This window comes from Raphanus sativus, chromosome 6 (genome assembly GCF_000801105.2).
Source record: "Raphanus sativus cultivar WK10039 chromosome 6, ASM80110v3, whole genome shotgun sequence".
Taxonomy (NCBI): Eukaryota; Viridiplantae; Streptophyta; class Magnoliopsida; order Brassicales; family Brassicaceae; genus Raphanus; species Raphanus sativus.
Genome location: NC_079516.1, coordinates 16,266,408 through 16,280,557, shown reverse-complemented (window position 1 = coordinate 16,280,557; position 14,150 = coordinate 16,266,408). Strand labels below are relative to the sequence as shown.

At 33.9% G+C, this 14,150-nt stretch overlaps 2 protein-coding genes across 2 annotated transcripts; both read left to right on the top strand.

Moving 5' to 3' along the window:
• Positions 1 to 2,718: 2,718 nt before the first annotated feature.
• On the top strand, positions 2,719 to 5,999 carry LOC108807315 (cytochrome P450 85A2). Its single transcript, XM_056988256.1, has 9 exons — positions 2,719 to 3,008; positions 3,123 to 3,447; positions 3,859 to 4,008; positions 4,092 to 4,337; positions 4,424 to 4,510; positions 4,601 to 4,679; positions 5,325 to 5,431; positions 5,533 to 5,657; positions 5,756 to 5,999. Exons 1-9 carry the CDS (start codon positions 2,827 to 2,829, stop codon positions 5,841 to 5,843), a joined length of 1,389 nt encoding a protein of 462 aa, XP_056844236.1. The 5' UTR covers positions 2,719 to 2,826; the 3' UTR covers positions 5,844 to 5,999.
• A 1,341-nt stretch (positions 6,000 to 7,340) lies between these two features.
• Positions 7,341 to 8,102, top strand: LOC130495597 (glutathione S-transferase T2-like). Its single transcript, XM_056987015.1, has one exon. The coding sequence runs from the start codon at positions 7,341 to 7,343 to the stop codon at positions 8,100 to 8,102; it is 762 nt and encodes a 253-aa protein (XP_056842995.1).
• The last annotated feature ends 6,048 nt before the right edge of the window (positions 8,103 to 14,150 follow it).

The window sequence follows — 14,150 nt, the reverse complement described above, 5'->3', positions numbered from 1 at the left end:
TTTTTTCAAGGGTTTAGGGTTTACCCAAGGGTTTAGGGTTTAAGATTAGAGTTTAGGATTTAGTATTAGAGTTTAGGGTTTAAAAGTCTACATTAATTTTTTAATTCGTTTTTATATACTATTTTTATTTATTTTTAAATTTTATTTGACAAGTTATTTGTTTCCTTAACTAAAAGATAGTAAATCTAGAATGACAATTTTCTACTCCCTCCGTTTCAATTTATTTGTCGTTCTAGACTTCGGCACACAGATTAATAAAATATTTAATTTTGTATATTTACTAGATAAAAACATCATTACCAATACACCTAATTAGATTTCAACCAATAGAAAAATAGATTAGATTAAAAAGTCAATAAATTTTGCATTGAAATCATAAAACGACACTTATTTTGAAACGAAAATTTTGCTCCAAAACGACATATAATTTGAAACGGAGGGAGTATTGGTTTTTAGGTTCACCCTAGGGAGTGAACCCAAGAATAACTCTAATTTATATAGTCGAATAAGATAGGGAATAGAGTTTTCATGGATTTATAAACGTATTAATGATTAAAAGAAATTATATCATCGGCTAATAAACTGGAGTAGATGTTTACAAAAAAAATAAACTGGAGTAGTTTATATGCACACATGCATGAACCACACGAACACAAACCAAAAGGACCAACCAATCAACATCAGATTTTCCAGAAATGAAAATGGAAAATTATTTGAAAGAGAGAGAAAGGGATGGGAGCACAAGAAGACGAAAAAGAGTCCCTCGTGCAACTGGGAAATTTTCAATGTACTGTACTACAGTGCAGCTTTTAGTTAATGGCTCCATAAAAATAATTTTCAAGTTTTTGAATATAAGAAGAATTCGTATATTCTGTTCATTTTTTTTTTGAGAACTAATATTCTATTCATTTTGCTACTTCAATTTTCAGTGATGTGTTTTTTACAAAAAAAAAGAAAAATTACAGCGCTGTGCAGATAAAAGCATACTACTTTTTAATGTGCGCGTGTGGGTGGACAATGGACATTCCTCCTCTGGTCTCCATCGATCCACACGTACATGAGTTCTATTCCAGCTACCATCGTTCACACGATATACATCGTTTTTGTCACATCGACATTCATTTGCACTAATGAATGTATGGGTCATGTCACTCTTTGAAAGTATATTTACAATATATGATATATATCTAGAACTTTTAAGAACTTGGTTATGTATTATCTATTTTCCATTAACTATATTTTTCAACAAGGTTTAGCTCTTCCTTGGTGCAGTGATCTTGGCATAGATTTGAACTTGATGTAAGTTCTTTATAATGTAACGATGACCCTCACTAGAATAAAAACATTATTGGTATAATGATAAGATGGACGACCAAGAAAGAACGGAAAGGTCCTCAACTTGTCACATCCCTTTTAAGTTGAACGTACGTGCGTATTCTGAATTGCCTCACATTTGTTGGCTCTTGTAGTCTTGTGCTGCTGTGCAATAATTCATTTCCCCACGTATAATATATTTCGAAAACTAACAAACAAACCGACACATATATATCCTTAAAAAAAGACATATATCTAACACTATTATGAGTTACTCTAGTTTATACAGTAGTTACACTACAAGCAATCAACAGATAAGTTAGGCAACCACTTAAATAAGTGGAAAGAATATGAAAGAGTGAAATGGATAAATGGGAGAAATAAAATTCCATCAGAGGGCCTTGTATGTTGTTAGGCGTGGGTACAAATCGGATCTTCAAACCGGATAAGTTTTATTTTTCTGATTAAAGACCTTTTGCTAGAAAATTGAAATTTCTGACACAATTCGATCAATTGTAAAATTAACTTGTTTATCCTAGAATATTATCAAATTTTTTTTTGTTTTTTCAGAAAAATAAAAAATAAAAGTAAACCAGTATTTAAAAAGAAAATTTCAGAAAAATCTGTCGTAGAATAAACTTATCTAGAAATATTTTTTTTGTAACTTAACTTATCTAGAAGTATTCATTTGTAAATTTTCAATTGTAAAAATGATATAAATAGAAAACTCTTAGACTTTCTATAAGGTTTTGGACGATTTTCGGAAGTTGAAATCTTATATGTCAAAGTTTAATAAAATTTTAATTTTTATAAATCTATAAAGATTTTTTAACATTTTTTGTTAATTCATATATATTACTTATTGTTCAAGTCTCTCTTGTTAACATTTCTTGTTAAAGTATCCATAATTTGCTTATTTATTCCCGACACAATAACGTTAACGTTATCGGCATTAAAACAACTTTATAAACTAAGAAATCTTACACAGAGTTAGTCAAAAAAATTAAAAGCGACCATCTCTCTTGGACTCGTTTTCTATGGTAAATCTACTAGTCTCTCTCTCTCTCTCTCTCTCTCTCTCTCTCTCTCTCTCTCTCTCTCTCTCTCTCTCTCTCTCTCTCTCTCTCTCTCTCTCTCTCTCTCTCTCTCTCTCTCTCTCTCTCTCTCTCTCTCTCTCTCTCTCTCTCTCTCTCTCTCTCTCTCTCTCTCTCTCTCTCTCTCTCTCTCTCTCTCTCTCTCTCTCTCTCTCTCTCTCTCTCTCTCTCTCTCTCTCTCTCTCTCTCTCTCTCTCTCTCTCTCTCTCTCTCTCTCTCTCTCTCTCTCTCTCTCTCTCTCTCTCTCTCTCTCGTTTTCTACGGTGCCCTTTAGGTGCCTATATAAACAATGCCGCACACAAGCATTCCGACCAAAACCAAAGAACCTTAATCTTCTCTCTCTTTCTCTCTGTTTATTACTGATTCTGTTCGAAAACAGAGAACAAGGGAAAAAAAATAGAAGAGAAAATGGGTATAAATGATGATGACTTTTGGTCTTCTTCTGATCATTGTCTGCGTCTGCTCTGCTCTTCTCCGATGGAACCAAATGCGATACTCCAAGAAAGGCCTCCCACCTGGAACCATGGGGTGGCCAGTTTTTGGTGAAACCACCGAGTTTCTCAAACAAGGACCAGATTTCATGAAGAACCAGAGACTCAGGTGCCTCAAGTTTTTTTCACATTTTATTAGCAAACTATGCTCGTAAGCCATTTGGTTTTGGCTCGGCCTAATAACGTTTTTTTTTTTTCTGGTGATGATTTTGAATCATATCAGATACGGGAGTTTCTTCAAATCTCACATTCTTGGCTGCCCTACAATAGTCTCAATGGACGCAGAACTCAACAGATACATTCTAATGAACGAATCTAAAGGACTAGTTGCAGGTTATCCACAATCTATGCTCGATATCCTTGGGACATGCAACATCGCGGCGGTTCATGGCCCGAGCCACCGGCTCATGAGAGGCTCATTGCTCTCTCTAATAAGCCCAGCTATGATGAAAGATCATCTATTGCCTAAGATTGATGATTTCATGAGAAGCTATCTTTGTGGTTGGGATGAGGTTGAGACCATTGATATTCAAGAAAAGACCAAACATGTACGTTCTCGCCTTCATTTCTCTTTTTTTTTTTTTTGTGTTTAGAAATTGAATCTGAAAGTGTTCCAAAAAAAAAGATTGAATCTGAATATCTGCTCTGTTCCTTTAAATGGTTTTAACAATGATTTAAAAATTGGTTGCGTCTATGTGGCAAATTGGTCACTATATTTAAAACAATTTATCAAAAAATTGGTTTAGACAGACAGCGCACTACTAAACACTAGTCTCCTAGAAATCGCCTTAATTATGGATTAAAGATTTCTTGAACATTGATTTTTAATATCTCAAGAATTTTTTTTGCCTAAGCTTTGGTGCAGTTTATTATTTATTATTTTTACTTAAAAGAATTTAATTATTATCACTATTTATGATAAAATGAAAGTAATGTTTACTCATTTTGTTGTTGTACAGATGGCATTTTTATCATCGTTGTTACAAATAGCAGAGACTTTGGAAGAAGCAGAGGTTGAAGAATATAGAAAAGAGTTCTTCAAGCTTGTTGTGGGAACTCTTTCTGTCCCAATCGATCTCCCGGGGACAAGTTACCGATGCGGAATCCAAGTAAATTACTCAGAATCTCGAATCAAAACGTAAGAAGAGAAAAATTTAATGAAAATACTGAAGTTTTTCTAATTGCTTTTTAGGCAAGAAACAATATTGATAGGTTATTGACAAAGCTGATGCAAGAACGAAGAGAGTCAGGAGAAAGTTTCACAGACATGTTGGGTTACTTGATGAAGAAGGAAGATAACCGATACTTGTTATCTGATAAGGAGATAAGAGATCAAGTAGTAACTATATTGTATTCGGGTTATGAGACTGTCTCTACAACTTCCATGATGGCTCTTAAGTATCTCCATGATCATCCTAAAGCTCTTGAAGAACTCAGGGTATGTTTTTAAGAAACGTTAATCTGGCTTTTAGAGTTTGTATGGTTTTATCTGGTTCGGTTATTTATTCTTGTTTTGGATTGCAGAGAGAACATTTGGCTATAAGAGACCGAAAACGACCTGACGAACCGCTCACTCTTGACGATATAAAATCAATGGAATTCACACGAGCTGTGAGTATTTTCGTACACAAATTAATAATTAAAATTTAGTATTCTTGATTTTGACATTGTGATTTAATATTTTGGACCATATCTTAATAGGTAATCTTTGAGACATCAAGATTGGCAACGGTAGTTAATGGAGTCCTGAGGAAAACTACTCACGACCTGGAACTCAACGGTAATAAACTATTGTAATTTGATTATCAAAATTAAATTTAAAACTTAAAAGGATTCTTTATCATTATTAGTTTCCTTTTTTGGTATGTTTTGATTCAAAAGAGAGAATAAGAATTGGGCATGTGGAACTTAGGCCTAAGGGCTGCCCTTATGTGCCCTTAAGTGTTTGATGAACAAAAAAAAAAAAAAAAAAAAAAAAAAAAAGTTAAGGGCTGCCCACCAATAATGATGCCCTTATATTATACTCACTTAGTTTCAGAAAAATCTATATTTTAGAAAAAATATTTGTTTCAAAAAGATATATTTTTACTTTTCTAATATTTTATTTAATGAAAATGTAAACTTCAAAAAAATTAATAGTGTTTTTTAGATTTCTATTGGCTAAAAGTTATAGAATACTATTATTTACAAAAAAAACGATACTTTTGATTAATTTAATGTGCTTTTTTAATATAAATGAAAAATTTAAAATATGTATTTTTTTGAAAGTTGAGAGAGTATCAATTATTTACACAATTGAACTATTCAATCCAGCGAAGCAATCATCTCCCGTGACTCTCCATGTTTTATTTCAATTACGTTATCTTTTTCAATTACTTTGACAGGAAAATATCAAACTATTTATTTTTATTTTACAATTTTACAGGGTATTCAATCCCAAAAGGTTGGAGAATTTACGTATACACAAGAGAGATTAACTATGATACATCTCTGTATGAAGATCCTATGATCTTTAACCCATGGAGATGGATGGTTAGTACTGCAATACCCTGTTGTTGTTTTTCCTCTTTTGTTTTGTTGTTTGAAAACATTTGGCTAACAGAGAGGGCTTCTTTGGCTATTTAAATACGCAGGAAAAGAATTTGGAATCAAAGAGCTATTTCTTACTCTTTGGAGGTGGAGCAAGACATTGCCCTGGGAAGGAACTAGGAATTTCTGAAGTCTCCAGCTTCATTCACTACTTTGTTACAAAATACAAGTATAATCTTAAACCATGTTTCTTTAATGTGTAAATATCTGATTTGTTTGTTGTTGTTATTGATGATTTGAGATCTTAATGTCCTGGTTTTTGTGCAGATGGGAGGAAAAGGGGGGAGAGAAACTAATGGTGTTTCCAAGAGTTTCAGCACCAAAAGGATATCATCTTAGGGTTTTACCTTACTGACTTTGTTTTGTCCAAATATTAGAACTATGATATATAAAGTTAAGGTTTTTTTGTTAGGGTTAATTAACCTATTTTACCTCTCAAGGTTTAGAGGAATATAGAAGAAGCTGTTAGAAAATAATATATTTTAAAATGTTGAGCCCAGCTCTTATTTTGTAAAGTTGCAACCCATAACCAGTTCTGTTCCAATAACAATACTTGTTAGAGCATGATTAACGGCGTCCTTCCGTTGATATCTTAGGTATTTTTCGATTTTATTTAAATGAAAAAGGCTGATTAAACTTAAGGACGCCGCTTAATTTAGATGTTTTCTTCGTCGTCCTAATGAACAACGTGGCGCGTTGGGAATGGGCGATGAGAAATCGGTAGGACAAAATCGATTTGGGCAAGTCATTCTGTCTCTCGTTGTTTCTCGTCTCTCTGGTTCTCTCTCGAAGGCGATTCAAGGCGATTCACAGGCGAATCCAACTCTCGACGGCTCTTCCTCTCCACAGATTCCTCTCGACGGCTCTGGTCCGAACGGTTCTGTTCTCCACGGCGAATCCTCTCCACGGCGAATCCTCTTGACGGTTCTCTTCTCCACGGCGAATCCTCTCGACGGTTCTCTTCTCCACGGCGATTCCTCTCGACGGTTCTCTTCTCCACGGCGATTCCTCTCCACGGCTCTTCCTCTCCAGGGTTAAGAGGGTACGTGTTCCTTCTCTTCTCCACGGCGATTCCTCTCGACGGTTCTCTTGCATGTCATTTTTTTCGTCTGTGTAACTTGTACTCGTTCATTGCTTTTCTTGCTTTTCGATCTACTTCTTAGATTAACTTGTACTCGTTTTGTATCATTTCGTCCGTCCAGTCAATTTTTATTATTTTGGAAATCATCACTTGTTTTATGAAACTGACACTGTTTTGTTTTGATTCTGATTCTTTTTTTAGGTGAGGTTCGTCTACATTAACCCGGAGGAAGCAACTCAATCTTTTTCACAAACATTTCGTCGACAGTACAAGGTAATAACTTTCTCTTCAGCTCCCAAGTAATGTAGTTGGTATAATAACTCGTGTGGGTTTGTGTGATGATATTATCAAGTAAATACTCAAATTTTAATGTGTAGTTTGATTGCCACCAACTCTTGTTTCCGTAACTAGTGATGATAATATCTAGTTAATTCTGTTTGTATAGTGAATAGATGCACTTGTAAAGATAGTCTAGTTTGTGATGGTAGTCTAGTTTCTGATGCAGTTGTAACCAGAGGATAGTCTCGTTTGTTTGCAAGCATTAATAGTTTGTTTGGTAGTTAATGCACTTGGTTGTTAAGATAATTGTGGTTGTGTAATGAGTAATAACTGAGATGTACTTTCGTTGTTAGGCTATTATGGTTGTGTTAATTACCCTCCGCCTATTAAACCATCCTTCTACTTCATCTCTCAATCATCTTCTTTCTCTCGTCTCTCGTTTCTGTCTCTTTGTAATCTCTTATCTCTTATCACTTCTCTCTTCTTACTTCTATGGATCCAAGGATTCCATATAGCCAGTCTTCTGGTTATATGGGCCTTCTTCACAGTCAACACGACTCTGTTCGTGAAGAAAACTCTCCTTATGAGAGTTTTCATTCTCAATCTTCTCAAGTCCCTCAGTTCAGTTCACAACAATGGGAGGCTCCAGCTCCAACTCCACCTACAGACACACCCGTGGGACGTGGGAAGAGACATACGTGGACCCCAGGCGATGACGAGCTGCTGATCAGTGCTTGGTTAAACACTTCTAAGGATCCTATAACCGCCAATTACCAAAAGTCTGGGACATTCTGGAAACGAGTTGGAGATTATCTCTTCGCAGCTTTGAAAGAAAGAGATGGTGTTGATTGTGGGGAGCATCTCCATTACAAGCAAAGGTGGCACAAAATCAATGACCAAACTAACAAGTTTTGTGGTGCATATGCTGCTGCAGAGAGACGTCATAGTAGTGGTCAGAATGAGAATGATGTTCTCAAGGAGGCCCATGACATATACTACCGTGATAACGACTCGAAGTTTACACTTGAGCATGCTTGGTGTGTGTTGAGGTATGAACAGAAATGGGCTAACCTCAACCCCAAACATTGTGGAAGTTCAAAGAGGAAAACCGTTGAAACAGGAGGTTCCCAAGCTTCAACAGGAGGTTCCCAAACCGTTGATGAACATGAGACCCGGCCTATAGGTGTGAAGGCTGCAAAAGCTAAGCGGGGTAAGCAGACAGGGAAGTCTGTTGAAGACTATCAGAGGATTTGAGAAGTGAGGAAGGAGGATTTGGCGGGGAAAGAGTTACTGTCAAAGCTTGCCATTCTAGATAGTCTCCTTACCAAAAAAGAACCACTCACCGAAAAGGAAGAAGCTGCGAAGGACAAGCTCCTTGCCGAGTGTATCTGAAGAAGTTGCCAAGAACAAGCTCGTTTATGTCTCTTTAACTTGTGGTCATTGTCTTTAATTTGTGTACTATGTCTCCTTGCTTGCTTTCAATGTATTTACTATGTCTCCGTGCTTGCTTTCTATGTATTTCTCTGTTATGTCTCAATCTATTATGTTATTAATGAAAATGTCGTTGTGGTGGAGTTTGTCTACCCTCCGCAACCTGAGGTGGAGTTCGGATTTCCCCAGACTTGCTACTGTGGCAGTCAACCAGAGCTAGCTACATCTCGTACTGCTACCGATCCTGGCCGAAGATACTACACATGCCGTAATGTAGATGACGGCGAGTGTCATGTTTAGAAGTGGTGGGATGAGGCGGTGATGGAGGAGATGCGAGCTAGGGATCAACACACACTTCAGTTAGCTGAGAAGGTAGATTCAATGAACTTCTTCAGTAACAATGACACTGAGCAGAAGCTGCTAAGCCTAGAGAACATGGTGTGTGATTTGGAGAAGATGGTGTGTGATTTGGCAAAGAATAAATCATCCGTTCGCTTTGATTACTCTGTTCTGTTTCTGGTCATTGGCTTAATTGTCATAGGTTTAGTGCTCATCTTTACCTAAATCAGCCTGTTTGTTTAGGTGTGATTCGGATTAGTGTAATGTGTAATGACTCCACTTTCTCTACTTTCTGTTATGTACTCTTGTAATGACTCAACTTTCTCATGATTTATGTTATGTAATCTTGTAAAATTTATGTTATGTCTAAAATTTCTATTATGCTCGTGATTCTTTGTAGTGTCAACTGTCAACTTTGTAGTGTCAAGTTTAATGCTCGTGATTCAACATTCACGAGATGTCAAAAATTATTGTGTCACAAGAAACACTCATGGGTCACAAGACACACTCATGAGTCACAAGATGTACTGAATGCAAAATAACAAAGAGTCACAAGATGTACTAAAGTGTCACAAGATAAACAAGCAACACTTCAGGAATCTATAAATATGCGAAATACATTCTCATTACAAATACAAATTATCTCTCTTCTTCTCTGATTCAAACATTGCCTTCAATTTTTTTTCCATTCAAAACATTGCCTTCTATTTTTTTTTCATTCAAAAATGTCATCTTCTTCACATTATCATTACCACAAAAATGATAATAATGATGAATTTGAATCTATTTTTGATGATTTTATAGAAACCTCTGATATTATTCCTGAACCGAAAGAGCGAAAAAACGTATATTTATTGAGAGAAACCGAGAAGAAGGTCACAATAATCTTTGGAATGATTATTTTAGCGAGACTCCCACTTACCCGCACAACATATTCCGAAGGCGGTTTCGAATGAACCAGAGATTGTTCTTGCGAATAGTTCATAGTCTCTCCCAAGAATTTGAGTTCTTTCAACAAACACAAGATGCTGCCGGACGGTCTAGCCTATCTCCCCTTCAAAAATGTACCGCAGCTATTCGTCAAATGGCATATGGTGTTGGGGCTGACATCGTTGACGAATATGTCTGACTAGCTGAAACAACTGCAAGAAATTGTTTGTTCCAATTTACCGCCGGAATTATCCACTTGTTTGGCAATCAATACCTAAGACATCCAACGCCCGAGGATCTGGAAAAATTACTATATGTTGGAGAACAACGTGGTTTTCCAGGTATGATTGGAAGCATCGACTATATGCATTGGGAGTGGAAGAATTGTCCGACCGCTTGGAAAGGAATGTATTCACGAGGACACGATAAACCAACAATTGTGTTGGAGGCGGTAGCTTCTCAAGACCTCTGGATATGGCACGCGTTTTTTGGAGCTCCAGGTACTTTGAACGATCTTAATATTCTTGATCGATCACCTGTTTTTGATGAAATAATTAACGGAGACGCTCCCGAAGTCAATTTCCATGTCAACGGAAGGGAATACGGTTTGGCTTACTTTCTTGCCGATGGTATTTATCCGAAATGGGCTTCTTTTATTCAATCTATCCGACTCCCACAAGGTCAAAAACAATCTTTATTTGCTACCACGCAAGAATCCGTGCGAAAGGATGTTGAGCGTGCCTTCGGAGTCCTCCAATCTAGATTTGCGATTGTTAGAAATCCATCTAAATTATGGGATAAACACAAAATAGGAAATATTATCAAAGCTTGTATCATACTTCATAATATGATTGTCGAAGATGAACGAGGTTCCTACCTTCACGCTACAGAATTTCAACAACCAGAAGACATGGATCCCACTTTTGTAGTCAAACGGACTACAAACCTCCGTACTACACTGGGTCGTCGAGCAGAAGTTCGAGATACTCAAGGCCATCATCAATTAAAAGAAGATTTGGTTGAACATATATGGGCTAAGTTTGGACATCTACCGAGTCACAACAATGTTTAAATTTCTTTGAATTCAATATAATGTTTCTTTGCTTTTTTTATTTTGTTTGTAATTTTTTTTCTTAATTTTCAACTTTGTATTTTCTCATGTTTTTCTCTATATTATTTTTTTTCTTTTTTAATTAAAATAATTAATTAATTTCCTAAAGACTTTATAAAGTCCTACCAATAATCAAATTTTATGAGAATGTCCTTAATTTTTGTCTCTCTCCAAAAAAAATATTAAAATATTCTAAGGACAAAAACAAGAAACAAACCGTTAATCATGCTCTTATACGTCAATATTTTATGGGGCCCTTAGTGCAAAATTCTTTTTGGACCCTTAAACCTAATATCGATTTAAAGTTCCATCATAAATATTTTTAAAATAATAATACTATAAATAGATTTTTATAAAATTTGTGATGAAAAGAAATATATATATAAAATATTTGTACACCATATATATAAAATTTTTTAACATAAAATTACATATATTTTTTTTAAAACGAGATTCTAACTATTACAGAATAGGGAACATCGGATTGGATCCATGAACCATGACAGTCGTACTGTTTGCCGGCTTAAGCCACCCCTGAGTTTTCTGATGTTTAATGTTTTTTAATCTAAAACTCACATGTTCGTTGAAGAATATGACGATGGTATATATTAATATTACAGAGTGAACTCTAAAAGTAACAGAGATATTCATTGTCAATACATAACCCACCAAAACAATTGACAACGAATTTAGAGTATCATCTATGATATGATAATGGAAATCGAATTGGGCTTTAAATTTATGATCAAATAAATTACCCTGACTATTAGTTTATGCACTTGACTGAGCCCATTGGACTTATTGACGACAAGTATACTTTAAAAAACTGCCAACAGCCCAAATTAGTCAATTAGATAAGACAGCCCAACTGACGATTTGAAGTCAATCCATTTAGTTTCAACCTCTTGCATCAATTCTACGTCCGAGATGTGACTTACTGCCAAAATTTGTCAGGCTTAATGCCTCCTTTCTCAAAGGCTCCGATTATGCTGTGGAAAGACTTGAAACTCGTAAATTAGTGCAGCAAGAACTGAATGAGTCAAGTGATCCCCTTGCCAAGTTCTAATTATTCACTAGAGCTTCATGCGTGTGTCGGTTCGGATATTGGTTTGTATGTTTTTATATATTGATGTTTATTTTTTTTTTACAATTAGTGTTATATATTTTAGATATATTACCATATATTTAATTGTATTCAAAAGAACTAGATCGAATCAGATAATTTTATTATTTTGATACAAATATCTTACTTCATTTCATATACATAGTTTCTTTAGATATTTTAGGTTTATATTCATCAGTACCAATTCATTAAGATTCAGAAAAATCTAACTAGACATCCACCCAAAAATTTATAATATTTAAGCAGAGTCTAATTTTAAACCCAAAAAAATAATACACGAAAAATGATTCATACCTGAAAGGATATCTGAATGTTCATGTCTAACTTATTTGCAAACAAATTAAAAAACTTTTTGTTAACCGTTTTTAATTTGTGTCACGAGCAAATTCATCTAAAATGGTCGTATTACTATAATTAACATGTAAAATAAATATTGTTCAATTAATATAGTAAATATAATTAATAAAATAGTTAAGAAGAAGGAAAAAAGTAAAATATATAATAAAGCATTTTGAAATAGGTAACTTTTATTTTGTATTTCTGTAATAAATGCTCACAAATTATTTAGAAAACACAATAAATAAAATGGTTAGAATTTGTTAGAAAATGACAATGAAAGTTGTAAGAAAATATTTAAAATTTAAGAAAGTGCTGTTTTGTACTTCAGTTTAAATATTTATTTTATTATAATAAACATATGAAAGCTCTATGGACATTTGTTTTCAATTTGTAATATATAAAATTTATGATAGACCAACATTATTTTTTTAACTTGTTGATTGCTTATATTGTGGTTATATACTAAACCAATCAAAATGATATGTTATATAACAAATTCGTCAATTAGTAATGTTTAAGCTTTGTACTTTGTACTTCTAGTCTGTGATAAGTTTCAGCATTCTAATAGTGATTACAAAACATAAGAATACAAAAAAGTTATGATCTGTCCGGGTTATCTTACCAAAAAGATGTTTGAACTTTCAAGAAAAAGACTTAGGCAAAGAACTCCTATTTTTTCAATGTAATCATCTATCTTATTAAAATAGAAGTACCTTTTGATTTTGTTTGGTAATATGAATAGAAAATTTAAAAAAAATTGATGTTTGGATACAAAGATAACATCTAATTTAATAATATGGATTAATGGGCTTACATTTTTTTAAATTGAAACCAATAATAAAGCTAGCTCTTTTACATTAGTGGGCCTAAATAAAAATGACTATACTTTTTAATTCCGATATCTTTTCGTAGAGTTTAATAACAACTCAATTAAATTAATTTACCTATTTTTATGGATCGTAAATCTTGGTTTCGTAGAGTTTAATAACAACTGCATTGCCATATCTTTATTTTTCCTAACTATTTTTAAATATTCTCATATATAAAGCTACCAAAATCTACGATAATCTTAAAAACTGTGACTATATAATTGGACCACATTGTTTAATTTGCGATTATAATCCATTCTGATAAATAATTTATTTATTGGGCAATAGTAATTATTGGTTGTTTTACGATAGATATGTCATTATTAATTTTTACATTTTCTATATTAGAGTTACAATATCAAATAAATAATGCAAAAAATTATATCTACTAAGGTATTAGTATTTTATCGTGTTACAAGTACATTAAATACAATAACAATCATATGATAGCGAAGAACGTGGATCATATTTTATAAAACCCAATAATTCTCAATCGGGTATAAGTTGATAATATTTTTACAAGTTAAAGTAAACATCCGCCCAGTTGGGCGGGTCAAAATCTAGTTTTATCTATTAAAAGTGAAGCATTTTTAATAAAACACCTTGCCTTAGACTATAATAACAGAAATGCAATTGTGAGGTGGCACTCTCACAAACCTTAAAAGATAAAATGCTTACGTGTCCACTGCATATAAGCATAAGACTTCTTAAGAAACTAGAGAATCGATTACGGTGTCATATTCTAAATCAATCTCTACAAACTTTTTCTTTGCGAAAGTAAAAACAAAGTGATTTTTACAAAACTGATTACATGCTAATATTCATCCGGTCCAGCTTTAGTATCTATGGTTCTCTAGTGTTTATTCATCGTGTTATTTTGTTTCATTGTTAACTTTTGTCTCCCTTTTTTGAACTGTTGCTTCTGGAGATAGTTACCATGAATCTTGCCTTAGTCAAAAAACGTGTGATGTTGCTTCCGGAGATATATATTCGAGTTAAAGAAAAAGATTACGTGCTAATATTCTAAGTGAGTGATTTTTCCAAAACTAAACACAATATATAGTTTCATTTAATATATAATCTGACTGTTTTTATTTCGCCTATATAGCACAATCATCGTATAGTTTCCTGTCTAGAAAGCTCAGATATTGTTTTTTTTT

Bases quoted from the DNA above. Each gene is read 5' to 3' on its own strand.
- LOC108807315 (XM_056988256.1), top strand. From the start codon at position 2,827: ATGATGATGACTTTTGGTCTTCTTCTGATCATTGTCTGCGTCTGCTCT. The intron at 3,009-3,122 runs GTGCCTCAAGTT...GAATCATATCAG, and splicing joins ATGAAGAACCAGAGACTCAG to ATACGGGAGTTTCTTCAAAT. The intron at 5,432-5,532 runs GTTAGTACTGCA...TTAAATACGCAG, and splicing joins TTAACCCATGGAGATGGATG to GAAAAGAATTTGGAATCAAA.
- LOC130495597 (XM_056987015.1), top strand. From the start codon at position 7,341: ATGGATCCAAGGATTCCATATAGCCAGTCTTCTGGTTATATGGGCCTT.